A 13,193-nucleotide genomic window follows, 5' to 3' on the forward strand; every position below is an offset into this window, starting at 1 on the left:
TAAACAGCACATCAGCTCACCATATAGATAAAGGAGAGGGTAAAAAATAACACTAAATACTTCAGCTTTAGGAAATCTACTAAATCTGAGTTTATCGATATGAGTGAGCTGATCGGTGGCACGCACACAGCACGCCATTGAGAGCTACTTCCTCTGACTCTCATCCAAAAACCATTAACAAAAATTGTTTGTTTCTAATTAAAATGAGTTCAAGAAATCAGTGAAAGTGAAATCCAACCAAATGTTGAAACATTAGGTTTCAGTGTCAAATGTGGTTTATGTAGGTAAAACTAATGTCTGGGGTCGGGACGCCACTGTGGGTCATCCAGAACCACACAGCGGGTCTTTAGATGAGTTCCAAACCAAACTGAAAGACACTTGCTGAAGCTGTATTTTTCATTTAGCTGTTATAAAACTCAACTATATGTGAACATAAGTGGACATGAACTGAAGTGGGTTTTAATGCCCTGAATTATTCAGCATGCTTGCATTGTCAGACCAGAGGCATCTGGGGTCACAGGTGCTGTTGTGTGGGTCTGAAGCTGAACTCTTGGGGAACCACTAATCTGAAGCACTGAGGTTCTACCTAAAAACTAAACAAATATATTATGAATAAAATGATTAAACTGAGTTTTTATTAAATTAAGTCATACATTTTACAAAATAGAAAAAAAATTGCACTAACATATAAAAGAGTAACAACTTAACACACATGGGTTACACACAGCTTGTGTCCTTTCCAGAAGCTTCATGTAACATTAGCTTTGACTAAACACAAACAAACAAAGATTTCACAAATGCAGTCAGCCAACACTGTCGACACGCGTCACTTTCTGTCACTTTAGTAAGTTTCTTAAGATAAAAAGGGAAAAGTACCACGTTCATTAGGCATCATTTATTTTTTAATCAACCAAATTATGCAAAAATAGTAAATGGGGAACAAGGTCATCAAAGACATAGGTCTAGGGTTTTGGAAACGCAGAGTCTCGAAAGACATCCAGACAGTTCACTGTGATGAGTGCCCCAGTAAGGTGCCTCCACTGTTTGGTGACGGGGTTTTTCATCTTATCCAGGGCCAGGTGCAGATCCTGGATCATGTCCCTGTAGCCATCTCCATATGGAAGACTCCAGGAGTAAAGGAAGTCATACGCAGGCTTCCACATGGACTGTAAAAGGCCATTATATAACAATGTGATTCATAGATTATTAAAAATACATCACATTCCATCACATTGGGATATTTTGAGCATCAGCATTGGTGACATGTATAAAATATAACAAGGCAGTGGGTCCACACACAATCAGGATTAAGTAAAACAGATCTAGAGGCTGATAAACTGACCTGAGAGCACACTTCACCATTAGTCCCCCGATGCGGTGCCTCATAATCAGCTATGTGAGTGCTGGACAGCTTTCCCATCTTCTCAGCAAGCTCCCGCCATCGGATCCCCAGCTCCACAGCAGCCGACAGAATGACTGTATTCTGAATGACCTTTGCCACAAGATTAACAGAGTCCATCTTCAGCAGCCCCTTGGTGATCAGAGCAAACGCTAATTAACTGTTAGAAAATAGATGAATGGTGCACATACAGTGCATCAAAACACTTGAAAACAATTAAAAAGGTCGGATTTCTTTTTAACATACCAGCATTAATTCATGCAGGAACTTTCTCCTGTACCTATCAGTATGGCAGTCTTCCTTCAGCTTTTCCAGAACACAGGCCACCTTATCAGCCTCAGTTTCAGCTTGTCGTCGTGTAATCGTGTCCAGAGGCTGGTCTTCGTACCCTAAAGCATTTGCAAAATGTCTCCAGCTTGTGATGTGTTCTGTGACCAGAGTCTGGATGGCAGAGTACATGTACGTGAACTTCCTGAAGGGCAGAGTCATGTTGCCCAGGAGGTTCTCAGTGGTGATTTTAACACCGGTGAAGTCAATCACCTGATCCTTGGTTATGAGTTTGATATTTTTGTGGTGAACCAAGCCTATCTTGCCTCTGAGGAATCCAATATACCACTCTTTGACCTTCAGATTGCCAACTGACTTGACTGTCTCTTTGGAAAGGAGTGCCACCGTATCACCTTTGAAGTATTCCAAAAGGTAATCAACACGAGTCTGGCGAATAACTGGCTTCAACGCTACTCCATAACACTGCACGTTTATGGGTAGGTTTGTGAATTTGGGTAGATCTGGACTGGGTTCCTCTGGGATAGACACAGTTTTTAACAGTTCAACCTTTCTCTCTGCATGTCTAGGCAACCTCTTCTCAGATCGGATAGGGGCAGCTGGAGGGGAAGGCACGTGAAAAGTGGCTGAAGAGGAGTTTGACTCCTTCACATCTATGCCCAACACAAAAGGAACCACGTCTGCGATGCTAGGACAAGTTAATGTGACTGGTAAGTGTAAAACAGTCCCTATCTTCAGCTGACTCTGCCTCACTTGTTTCACCTCGTCTTCAGGTTTGATTTTAAACATTGACCCTTTGATGCCAACCCTAAGAGAAAAGTCCTTTAACGGACTGGGTTTAAAGGAGTGTTTCCCCCAAAGTTGCAGTATGAGAGGGGGCAGGGTTTTGTTGCCTCTGCAGATATCTGAAAAGGGAAGTTTTGGTGGAACCTCTTCATGACAGCAGACAACTATCACAACCTTGAATGATGGATGGATGTACCTAGGGCCGTAGACAGCGACAGTGATTTGACGATCAAGGTAATCCCACACTGACATGGTAGGGGATGGCAGCTTGGACGTCTCTGCAATGGCAATCACAAAAAAGCGAGTCTTCAAGTCCAGGAGTTTCATCTGCATCATGTTCTTGTGAATCTCACAGTTGTTTATTTTAGCATATGGTCCTCCTCTTTTATTGGACACTAATCCACTGACGGTGGTCATCACTTGACTCTCAGGGTCCGTCTTGACCTCTCCAGAGAGTTTGATCTCCACTGACAAGCACTCCTTAGTGTTAATATTGCTCAGAAGCACCTCAAGAAGTGGACTCATGGTCGTCATGTAGTTGTTGTTGAGTCCAGGGGGAGGGTCCAACATGGCTTTCAGTGTAACTTCTTGGATTTCTCCAGGGGGAACGTGTCCTTGTGGAACATGGATGCTGATTTTAGACTCTGGTAACTGAACTGAACCCCCATTGTGGTCAATCTTGCTGATGACTTGAAAGTTAGTGGCCTGGGTCTGAGACCATCCAGGACTCTGGCTAATCACGTTTAAGTCCAGACACGATCTAGTTAGCTGTCTGTGGCTCAGCCAGGCCATCTTATAAGCCTCTCGGTCATTCTTTAGCCACTCAAAGTCTGGGTTCAGCACAGCTCCAGGGGGTTTGTAGTCACTCTTACATTTGGGCTCTTTTCTTTCCAAATTATCCAGGATATCTGATGCACTCCTCCATCTCCCAGATTGATTACTCACTTTATGTTTGTTCTCCAAAAACTTCCCCACATTGTCATCGTCTGAAGAAGTGCTGAAGGCATCCTCGTTCTTTGTGTCTAGATCTGCAGTTTCTTCTTGTTGTGCATCTGAAGTGTTGGATTCACACTTGTCTAAATTGTTATGTATGATTTCATTAAGGAAAGGATTAGATCCAGATAGTTTGTTCCAGAAGGGGTTTGGGCTTTTTGTTTCGGATGAGTCTGAAAGCTGCGGATGTAAAAGTTGCCATTCTGACGTCTGAGCCCTTCCTGATGCATGCTCGCCTTTGGAAAATGAGAGCTTGGTGAGCTGTATTATAATACTTTAAAATTTGGTTTAGAGCAGTCTAAACATTACAGAAACAACTTACCGTTTAAATGATCACTAGTAGATGCAGTGTCATTCAGATCAATTAGTGTGCCTTCAGATTTACTCCGCATGAGGCTTCCAACACGCCTAAAGGACATAGCGCGTCCAGCGGCCATGTTTTCATCTGGACACATAAAATCACAGTTTAGAACACTTTGGTTTGCTGCTTACCTAAAATTACTCTGGCAAGATGTGTCAGGACATAATAAAACATGTCTGTGAATAACACACACGCTAAAAGATCCAGCAGTTTGGGTTTAAGCAGGCCAGGAAAGTTTGGTCTGCAGAAGCTGCGTGTGAATGCTGCATAAAGCCGTTACATATATATATCATATAATAAGGCTCATTGAAGCATGCTGCAGCATGTCATTAGAGTATTTATTAGTTCATCTAGAAGAATCATTTTCCCACACACACTGAGTTGAGTTATTTATTTATTTTCCCACACTAGGGGATCTTAATCAGGTCCATTTTATTTACTTTGTTGCATTAAGTCTTGATTAGATTAACTAAAACAAACTCCTTTCTATCCATGACTCAAATTACACACAGGTGCTTCTTTTTTGGGCCCCCCCCCCCATCGATGTGGGGCTTCAGTTGAGGGCTCCAGCCTTTCGGGGGATCCGGGCTCCCCCTTGCTCCCACATAATTCAAACTCTGTTTCTATCTAAAAAAAAAAAACAAAAAAACAATGTGACTTTCATTTCCCCCGGGGGCAGTTCCTAGGGAGTGGCAGACCGGGGTGGTGGTCCCCATCTTTAAGAAGGGTGACCTGAGGGTGTGTTCCAACTATAGGGGGATCACACTCCTCAGCCTCCCTGGAAAGGTCTACGCCAAGGTACTGGAGAGGAGGGTCCGATCGATAGTTGAATCTCAGATAGAGGAGGAGCAATGTGGTTTTCGTCCTGGCCGTGGAACTGTGGACCAGCTCTATACCCTTGCAAGGGTGATGGAGGGGGCATGGGAGTTTGCCCAACCAATCCACATGTGCTTTGTGGATTTGGAGAAGGCTTATGACTGTGTCCCCAGGGGCACCCTGTGGGGGACGCTCCAGGAGTATGGGGTGGGTGGCTTTCTGTTAAGGGCCATTCAGTCCCTTTACCAGAGGAGCGTGAGTTTGGTCCGCATAGCCGGTAGTAAGTCGGACCTGTTCCCAGTGAGGGTTGGACTCCACCAGGGCTGCCCTTTGTCACCGGTTCTGTTCATCACTTTTATGGACAGAATTTCTAGACGCAGCCGTGGTGTTGAGTGTGTCGAGTTTGGTGGCAGGAGAATCTCGTCTCTGCTTTTTGCGGATGATGTGGTCCTCCTAGCTTCATCCAGCTCTGACCTTCAGCTCTTGCTGGGTAGGTTCGCGGCCGAATGTGAAGCGGCTGGGATGAGGATCAGCACCTCCAAATCTGAGACCATGGTTCTCGACCGGAAAAGGGTGGCTTGCCACCTCCGGGTCGGGGGAGAGGTCCTACCTCAAGTGGAGGAGTTTAAGTATCTCGGGGTCTTGTTCACGAGTGAGGGTAGGAGGGATCGGGAGATCGACAGGCGGATTTGTTCGGCGTCTGCAGTGATGCGGACGCTGAGCCGATCTGTCGTGGGGAAGAGGGAGCTGAGCCAGAAAGCCAGGCTCTCGATTTACCGGTCGATCTACGTCCCAATCCTCACCTATGGTCATGAGCTTTGGGTAATGACCGAAAGAACGAGATCGCGGATACAAGCGGCCCAAATGAGTTTCCTCCGTAGGGTGGCCGGGCTCAGCCTTAGAGATAGGGTGAGGAGCTCGGACATTCGGGAGGGACTCGGAGTAGAACCGCTGCTCCTCCGGATCGAAAGGAGCCAGTTGAGGTGGTTTGGGCATCTGGTCAGGATGCCTCCTGGACGCCTCCCCGGGGAGGTGTTTCGGGCATGTCCTGCCGGCAGAAGGCCCCCGGGTCGACCCAGGACACGTTGGAGAGGTTACATCTCCAATCTGGTCCGGGAACGCCTTGGGGTCCTGCCGGAGGAGCTGGTGGACAAGGCCAGGGAGAGGACGGCCTGGAGCTCCCTAATTGGGATGCTGCCCCCGCGACCCGGACCCGGATAAGCGGAGGAAGACGAAGACTTTCATTTCACGGTGAAGATTCTAGCATATGGGCCGTGTTTTATTTAAAACCTGTTAGTTTAGATGGAATTCAATTACTGTCTCTTTTAAAAGAAAAGGCCAAACTATTTTGCTGGGCTTATATGGTTTGGGACATGTCCAGTGGAGAGACAATGGTTACGTAGTTAGAAGGATGCTGAGGATGGAGCCAGCAGGCAGGAGGCTGAGAAGATGACCAAAAAATTGAAAGAGGACATGAACGTAGATGGAGACAGATGATTGGCTGTGATGACCTCTGGAGGGACAAGCCCAATGAGAAGGACGAAGAAGCCTAGAGCCATTTTTATTTTTAAACAACAAAGCGCCATATTTTAGTAAACAGATGTCTGCATGGCAGTGGAAGGATCATGGTGTGGGTATCTTGCAGTCACTGAGTCCACCATTAACTCTTCTATAAATAAAAACATTCTAGAGTCAAATGTGAGTCTGTCTGTCCAACAGCTGCAATCTGGGTGAAGACAATAATCAAACACAGAGCTGGGATCGATCCTATAAGCCTCCAATTACTGAACAATCTCTACATCCTGACTGTTGCCCCAAAACAAAATAAATAAACAAACAAATAGCTCTGAGCATGATGTCTAATTGTTTTTATTACACAGGTTTTCCATTTAATCTTAATAAATAATGACATTTATAAATACAAACTTAACCCTTTCATGCATAATGGTCACTACAGTGGACAGCTACTCAGAACTGTTATGGTTTTTTTGCTATTAAGCACAGCGGTTGAAGACTTTATAGCCCCCCCACCCCCAGTCAAGCCAACGTATTTCAAGTTCAGAACACACGCTGTCCACTGAGGTGGACATGTAATAAATTATTTGTAAATTAAATGTTGAAGAAGTAAAACATTTGTTGAAATGTGTTTCTAAAGGTGAATGACAAAGTTGTTTAAAAAATCATGGTTGAAGATTTCCTAATTTATACATGAAAGGGTTAATGATTTCAGAGCATGAAAACCGGATTACTTGTAATATTTGCTGGTACACAAAATACTAAAATAGTAAAAGTGGGGACTTTGTTTTTAACACTTACAAAACATATGATAAGTATATTATGTCAGAATATTTGACACATGGATTTCAACTTAGCTCACCTTTGAGTAAAACATTATTTCATGATTTGAAATGGAAACTAGTTTAATAAAACAATATTTCCTCTAACAAATAACATTAATTCTTTTTGATGGGTGATTTTCTGAACGTGTCTTTATTGTGCTGTTTTATGAGACAAAAAATAAATAAATATTGAAACGTTTCTCTTAAATTAGTAAAATAACAGGGGGTTAATGTTATTCGGTGATTGCCTGTAAACATACAAACCTTTAAAAGAGATCAGTGCTGCTGAAATACACCCAGCGGTGTTAAAGTCAGTGTTCTGTTTGCAGCTTGTGTCTTGCAAGATTAGCTGTTTCTAGATGAAACTGTTTCAGACTGAAGAATAAAGCCTGAACCTTTCATACTTTTACTCACATGCATAAAATGACAGCCTACTGAAAATGTGTCACAGTGAGTCAGTCATTAATTACGTGTTTTCTTACATCAGTGCACAAAAACAGGTTGGTCTTGTCATGTCATGGACAGATTGTCCTGTCTGAGCCTCCTCTGCACTGTGCTATGGAAGGTAAACGAGTCTATTCTGAATTAAAACTGTTTCTATGTGTACATTTATTAAAACTTTCCTGAACTCGTTATTTGCTTTTTTTGTCTTCTACTTGTGTGTATTTACTGGCTACCTTTGGGTACAGGGAAAGGTAAAAAAAAAAAAGACACAAAACAATTTTCAGCTTTAAATAAATGGAAATGGAAATCACAGCGGGTGAGTCTGACCAGGTGTAACCGGTTAGTTACACGTCCATTACTCTCAGAGCTACTTCCTCTTGTTCAAAACAGAAAACATGAACAAAATGACCTCACCGTCAGCAGCAGGTGTTTATTTTGCTTCTTGTTGGCAGGAAAAAGGAGATCAGACCACTATTACGGAGCGTGTTTGTCAGGGCGAAGCTCACCTGCTCACGTATCACCTCCTCTCGGCTCGACCTGATCTGGAGCACGAAGCATTTTGGGACTGGAAGTTTGAATGATAGTGGGAGCCCCGGGAGAGGAGTGGCCAGCGGGGAGGGACGACTACAGTACCCAGAATGCAACAGGCTGTTTACGCTCCACAATACCTGAAACTGAACAATCCCCACAGTTTCGACCGGAGCGAGATTGCTGATAAACTGCAGAAACAACTCTGACAGACATGGAGTAAAACACACACGCGCACGCACGCACGCACACTTGTATTTACATGCTTGTGTGGACTCGACACACACACACACACACACACGCACACACGCACACATTTTACATTGAATTAACAAGTAGTATTATTACATGTCAAACTGAAAATACAGATAACAGCAGGTATTTTGTTAGCAGTAGAAATGTTATTTTAGGATATCCAACAACTGCCCGGACTTGAAATATATCAGTATTCTTAAAAAAAAAAAACCTAAGGTGGAAATTTCAACATTTATTAGGCAGATTCCTACCAGAAGAAGAAACTCTAATTTGAAACTTTTATAATTAAACTGTTACTGATTGTGATGCCATTTTAAAGGCACACTTTTCAGTTTTGCTTGCTTTTATCTCCCCCTGCTGGTGGTGGTCAGAGGGACCGGTGGCGCCAGTGCTCGGCAGCCTCGCCTCTGTCAGTGCGCCCCAGGGCAGCTGTGGCTACATTGTAGCTCATCCCCACCAGTGTGTGAATGTGTGTGTGAATGGGTGAATGACTGATTGCGTTGTAGAGCACCTTGGGGGGTCCGAGGACTCTAGAAGTTGCTATATCAAATACAGGCCATTCACCATTGGCTTCTGATAGGAAAATGGTGAAATGCTAGGATTTGAAAATCCTCACATATCTTTGTCACATTGAATTTGTATTCATGGCCTTGCCCATTTTGGCTCCAGTTCAGTGGCCTAGTGGTAGAGTGTCCGCCCTGAGACTGGGAGATCAGGGTTCGATTCCTGGTCGGGTCATACCAAAGACTTTGAAAAAAATGGGACCCAATGCCTCCCTGCTTGACACTCAGCATTAAGGGGTTGGATTGGGAGGTTAAACCACCAAATGGTTGCCGAGCGCAGCTGTGTCTGCAGCTCACCGCTCCCCCAGGGGATGGGTCAAATGCAGAGAACAAATTTTGCACACACATCAGTGTCTGTGACAACTAATGGAACTTTAACTTTTTTAACTCATGCCCACAGGCAGGCTTGTTTTGCAGCGAGGAGAGAGAGCGGAGACTGTCTTGGTGATAGTGACCTTGCAACATGGCCAAATGCATTCTGTTAGCCAATCAGAAGCAAGGTGTTTGCATGTCATTAATAATAATGAGCTGTTTTTAGCCCGCTTCTGCACCAGCAAACTTCTGCATCTCAGAACTGGAGCATCATAGTTGTTATTCATTTTTTTGTCTAAATGACTCACAAGGCATTTATTTATTTACACTAGAGAACACTGCTAATGTATTGAATGAATGAGTAAACCACACCTTTAAACCCACGAGCCTATATGTATAAAGGTTATAACTGTTTAGGCTACAACAGCATCATAAATAAGATGGACACTGGACAGAAAGCTGTGGTCATGCTGATAGCAGCAGTCAGCTCCGACAAGCAGAGTCACCTATGGGTGATGGCCAAAGAAAACAGATACATCCTCAGAAACTGCAAAGCTGGCTAAGTCTTCAATCATCATTGTTCATATTTATTTCTTTATTATTATAATGATCGCAGGTTGAGACTCCTGAATCAGAATGAGAAAACAGCATGACTGTGGAAACACAAAGATGAATATTTTTTAAAACATCTTCTCTAATTAACAAATGCTTAGTCACAAGGACTTACCACACACAAAACGGGCCTCACAAACCGTCCACTGCTGAAGGACTCCAGGAGTTGTCCTCAATCATCTCTTTCGTATTTCGTAGTCCTTTAGAGAGGAAACTTCAATAAAACGTTTCAACAATCCTCCCACGGGCCAAACAATCAACCATACAGCTAGAATGATCCATCTGCTTTGCTAAATCCTCCTCCAAATGTGCAAAACAATTGAATCATAGGGAGAAAATGCTGTTTGCCACACTGATGTAATGCGTGAAGCAATGCAAGAAATGTAAACATTGATGTCACAAAAGATCGTCCTATAGCAGATGACAATGTGTCATCATTCAATAGCTTCTCAAACCAATGCTAGTCGGTCAGATGGTTTTTCTCTGGGATACGATGAGAATGGATGTTGGATTACTGGAGAATTTCAACCAAACTCCAACCAACCGCTAGCTGGATAGCCGAAGGTGCAGACATGTTTGGGACCATTTGACTCAGAAGACCCGCGAGTCGATCTGGACATGGGGAGGATTCTGTTTGTCTTCAGAACAAAAATCAGTACAGTTTGTATTCTTTCATTGAATAATTCATTTCTGGGGTTGTAGTGGGAGTTCTCAGCTCATGAGTTCTTAACTCACCATAGGCCTTACCTCCATCATACTGTCCTAATATAATAAAAAAAATCTGGAGAAAAATAAAACAATGTGCTGCAGTTTGACCACTGTGTATGTAAATTTTTTCGGATATAACTCCAGAAAACATGTAATCAATAGCTTACCAGAATAACTATGCGCCTGACTGACTGGGGTGCTGCAGTAGCCCGCTAACTCATTGTTGTTTGTAGTAATCCATTTGGTCAGGCAGTAGCCGAAGGCAGGGACCTTGGCGGTCTGATCCTCGGCTACATATGCTAGCTCTTGGACTGTTACCTCTCTGGTGGGGAGGTTCTGACCGCATATAGTCAGACTTACCTTAACAAATAGCTCTGGCTTCAGAACCAGTTTCCTTGAGAGGGGTTGTACTAGGGCTGGTTGATATGGCCTAAAATCAATATCTCGATATATCGAGGATTTCACCTCGAAAACGATAAATGGACGATAACGACGGGTATGCGCAGAAAGAAAAGTTGTCCACTAGATGGGGCTGTCACATGTATTACGATGAGTCACATTTTGACGTGACTCAAGGTTGTACAGCTTCTTAAAGGGACATGAACGTTGCCAACCTACACACATCTTTTGATTTTTTATTATCAAATTTATTGACATGGGAAAAATTATCTCGATAAGAGTCAGAAATTTCAATAATAATAGATTTTCCATTTGTGCACTCACTGAGAGGCGCCGAGCAAGGGTGGGCACACTTGTAGCCCCCCATCTTGGTGCTTGGTGGAACGAGAGAGTAGCCTCCCTCCACTTACGTGTGGGGGGGGGGGGATAGGTCCTGACTGTGATTTGTGCTTATGCATCAAACTGCAGCTCAGACTACCCACTCTTTTTGGAGTCTTTGGGCGGGGTGCTGGAGGGCGCTCCTTCCGGTGACTCCCTCGTTTTCATGGGGGACTTAAATGCTGACACGGGCAACAAGAGTGAGACCTGGAGATGTGTGTTTGGGAGGAATGCCAACCCTCCCCCACGATCTGAGTCTGAGCAGTGTTTTGTTATTGGACTTCTGTGCTCATCATGGATTGTCCATAATGAACACTGTGTTCAGACATAAAGGTGCCCATGAACTCTTGGCACCAGGATACCTTAGGTCGCAGTTCAATGATCGACTTTGTTGTCATCTCATTTGATCTGCAGCCACATGCAGCCGGAGGAGGTGCAACCACAGCAAGTCTTTGCAGCCCTCAGGGGGAGGAGACAACAGGCGAGCAGAGGGAAAGAAATTGTGCCTCATCGAGCGCTACAGCAGCGGGCACGCATGGAAGGAATCTTGACGGCGGAGAGGATTTAACGCGGGATTCAAGCCACTGTCCAGCCGAGAAACCAAGACAGCCTCAGCTAAAATCATACCCATGTCATTCTTTTGGATCACAGGGGCAGCTAGCATCCAGGGGTTTTAGTTACTCGTGGTTCAAACAATACCAGTGGCTTGAATATTTAGTGTCAAAAGACGCAGCTTTTTGTTTTGCCTGTCGTCATTTTTTAACAGTGTGCATGGAGCTGGTGGTCACTCAGAAAAGTGGTTTAAACCCAGGACGGGTTTAAAAACTGGAGAAAAGGAGGAGAGAAACTGGCGCAACAACGCCAGCGCTTCTCACAAAGTGGCATTGGAAGGGTGGTGTGAATTTAAGGAGAGAGAGAAAAATGGATCAAGAATTTTGACGCACCTCCATGATGGTGGACATAAGAAACTTGTTAAAGAAAACAGGATCTACATGCGAGCAGTCGTTGAGTCGCTGCGCTTTACAGCTTGTCAAACCATTGCTCACAGAGGCCACCGAGAGAAGAAACAGTCCAACAACAGAGGTCATTTCCATGAAATGTTACATGTGCTGGGAAAGTTTGATCACACTGTGTCCAAAAAATTATCTACTGGGCCAGGTAATGCAACATATGTCCATCATGACATTCAGAATGAGCTAATTGACATAATGGCCTGCATTTTGAGAGAACAGCTTAGTAACGAAGTTAAACTAGGAGAGCACTTTAATGGTGGATGAAACAAAAGATGTGAGCAAAAAAGAGCAGATATCTATTGTTCTGCGCTACATACACAACAATGACGCGAATGTTCCTGCTGATGGTTTGGATGCAGAGTCTTTACTTGTGACAGTGAAAGGGGCATTGGCTAAATTCAATATAGATAAAAATGCATGCTTTGGACAATGTTACGATGGGACGTCAGTAATGTCTGGCTGCAACAACGGTGCTCAGGAAAAATTTCATAGAGAGGTCCCACAGGCAGTGTACATCCACTGCCACGCACACAGATTAAACCTGGTTTTAGTTGACTGTGTCCACAATGTAAAACCAGTTGCTGAATGCTTTGTCACAGTTCAGCTACTTTACAACTTTTTTTCTGGTTCAGTAGCTCACAAAGTCTCCATGGAAAAACAAGCTGAACTTGAGCCCACTAAAAAAGCTGTGGAATTAAAACGGCTGTCAGATACCGGATGGGCATGTCAGTACTATAGTCTTTGGGCAATAAAGCAAACCCTCCCTAGCATCGTAGCCACACTTGAGGAAGTCTGCAATCAAACAAATAGCCATAGAGCTATTGAGGCAAAATCACGAAATGGCTTGAGTGATGCACAGTTCGTTTCGCAAATCTACATGCTGGAGAACATATTCGGGCTCACAAAAACTTTATCTGACCAACTACAGGCCACAGATCTAGATTTGGCATCCGCCACTGATCTGGTCTTTGTACTGGTTGACACACTCAAAGAAGAGCACAG

General features: G+C 44.0%; 1 protein-coding gene across 3 annotated transcripts; it reads right to left on the minus strand.

Moving 5' to 3' along the window:
* Window positions 1-613: 613 nt before the first annotated feature.
* macc1 (MET transcriptional regulator MACC1) lies at window positions 614-10,763 on the minus strand. Of its 3 annotated transcripts, none has more exons than XM_070551635.1 (5): window positions 9,809-10,763; window positions 3,786-3,908; window positions 1,646-3,699; window positions 1,343-1,531; window positions 614-1,166 (listed from the first exon to the last, which is right to left on the minus strand). In XM_070551635.1, exons 2-5 carry the CDS (start codon window positions 3,898-3,900, stop codon window positions 963-965), a joined length of 2,562 nt encoding a protein of 853 aa, XP_070407736.1. In that variant the 5' UTR covers window positions 3,901-3,908; window positions 9,809-10,763; the 3' UTR covers window positions 614-962. The 3 variants fall into 3 exon arrangements, with proteins under 3 accessions (XP_070407736.1, XP_015804517.3, XP_015804518.3); XM_015949031.3 differs by lacking the exon at window positions 9,809-10,763 and adding an exon at window positions 7,930-8,231; XM_015949032.3 differs by lacking the exon at window positions 9,809-10,763 and adding an exon at window positions 7,838-7,986.
* Window positions 10,764-13,193: the final 2,430 nt, after the last annotated feature.

The sequence above is a fragment of the Nothobranchius furzeri genome, chromosome 5 (genome assembly GCF_043380555.1).
Source record: "Nothobranchius furzeri strain GRZ-AD chromosome 5, NfurGRZ-RIMD1, whole genome shotgun sequence".
NCBI lineage: Eukaryota > Metazoa > Chordata > Actinopteri > Cyprinodontiformes > Nothobranchiidae > Nothobranchius > Nothobranchius furzeri.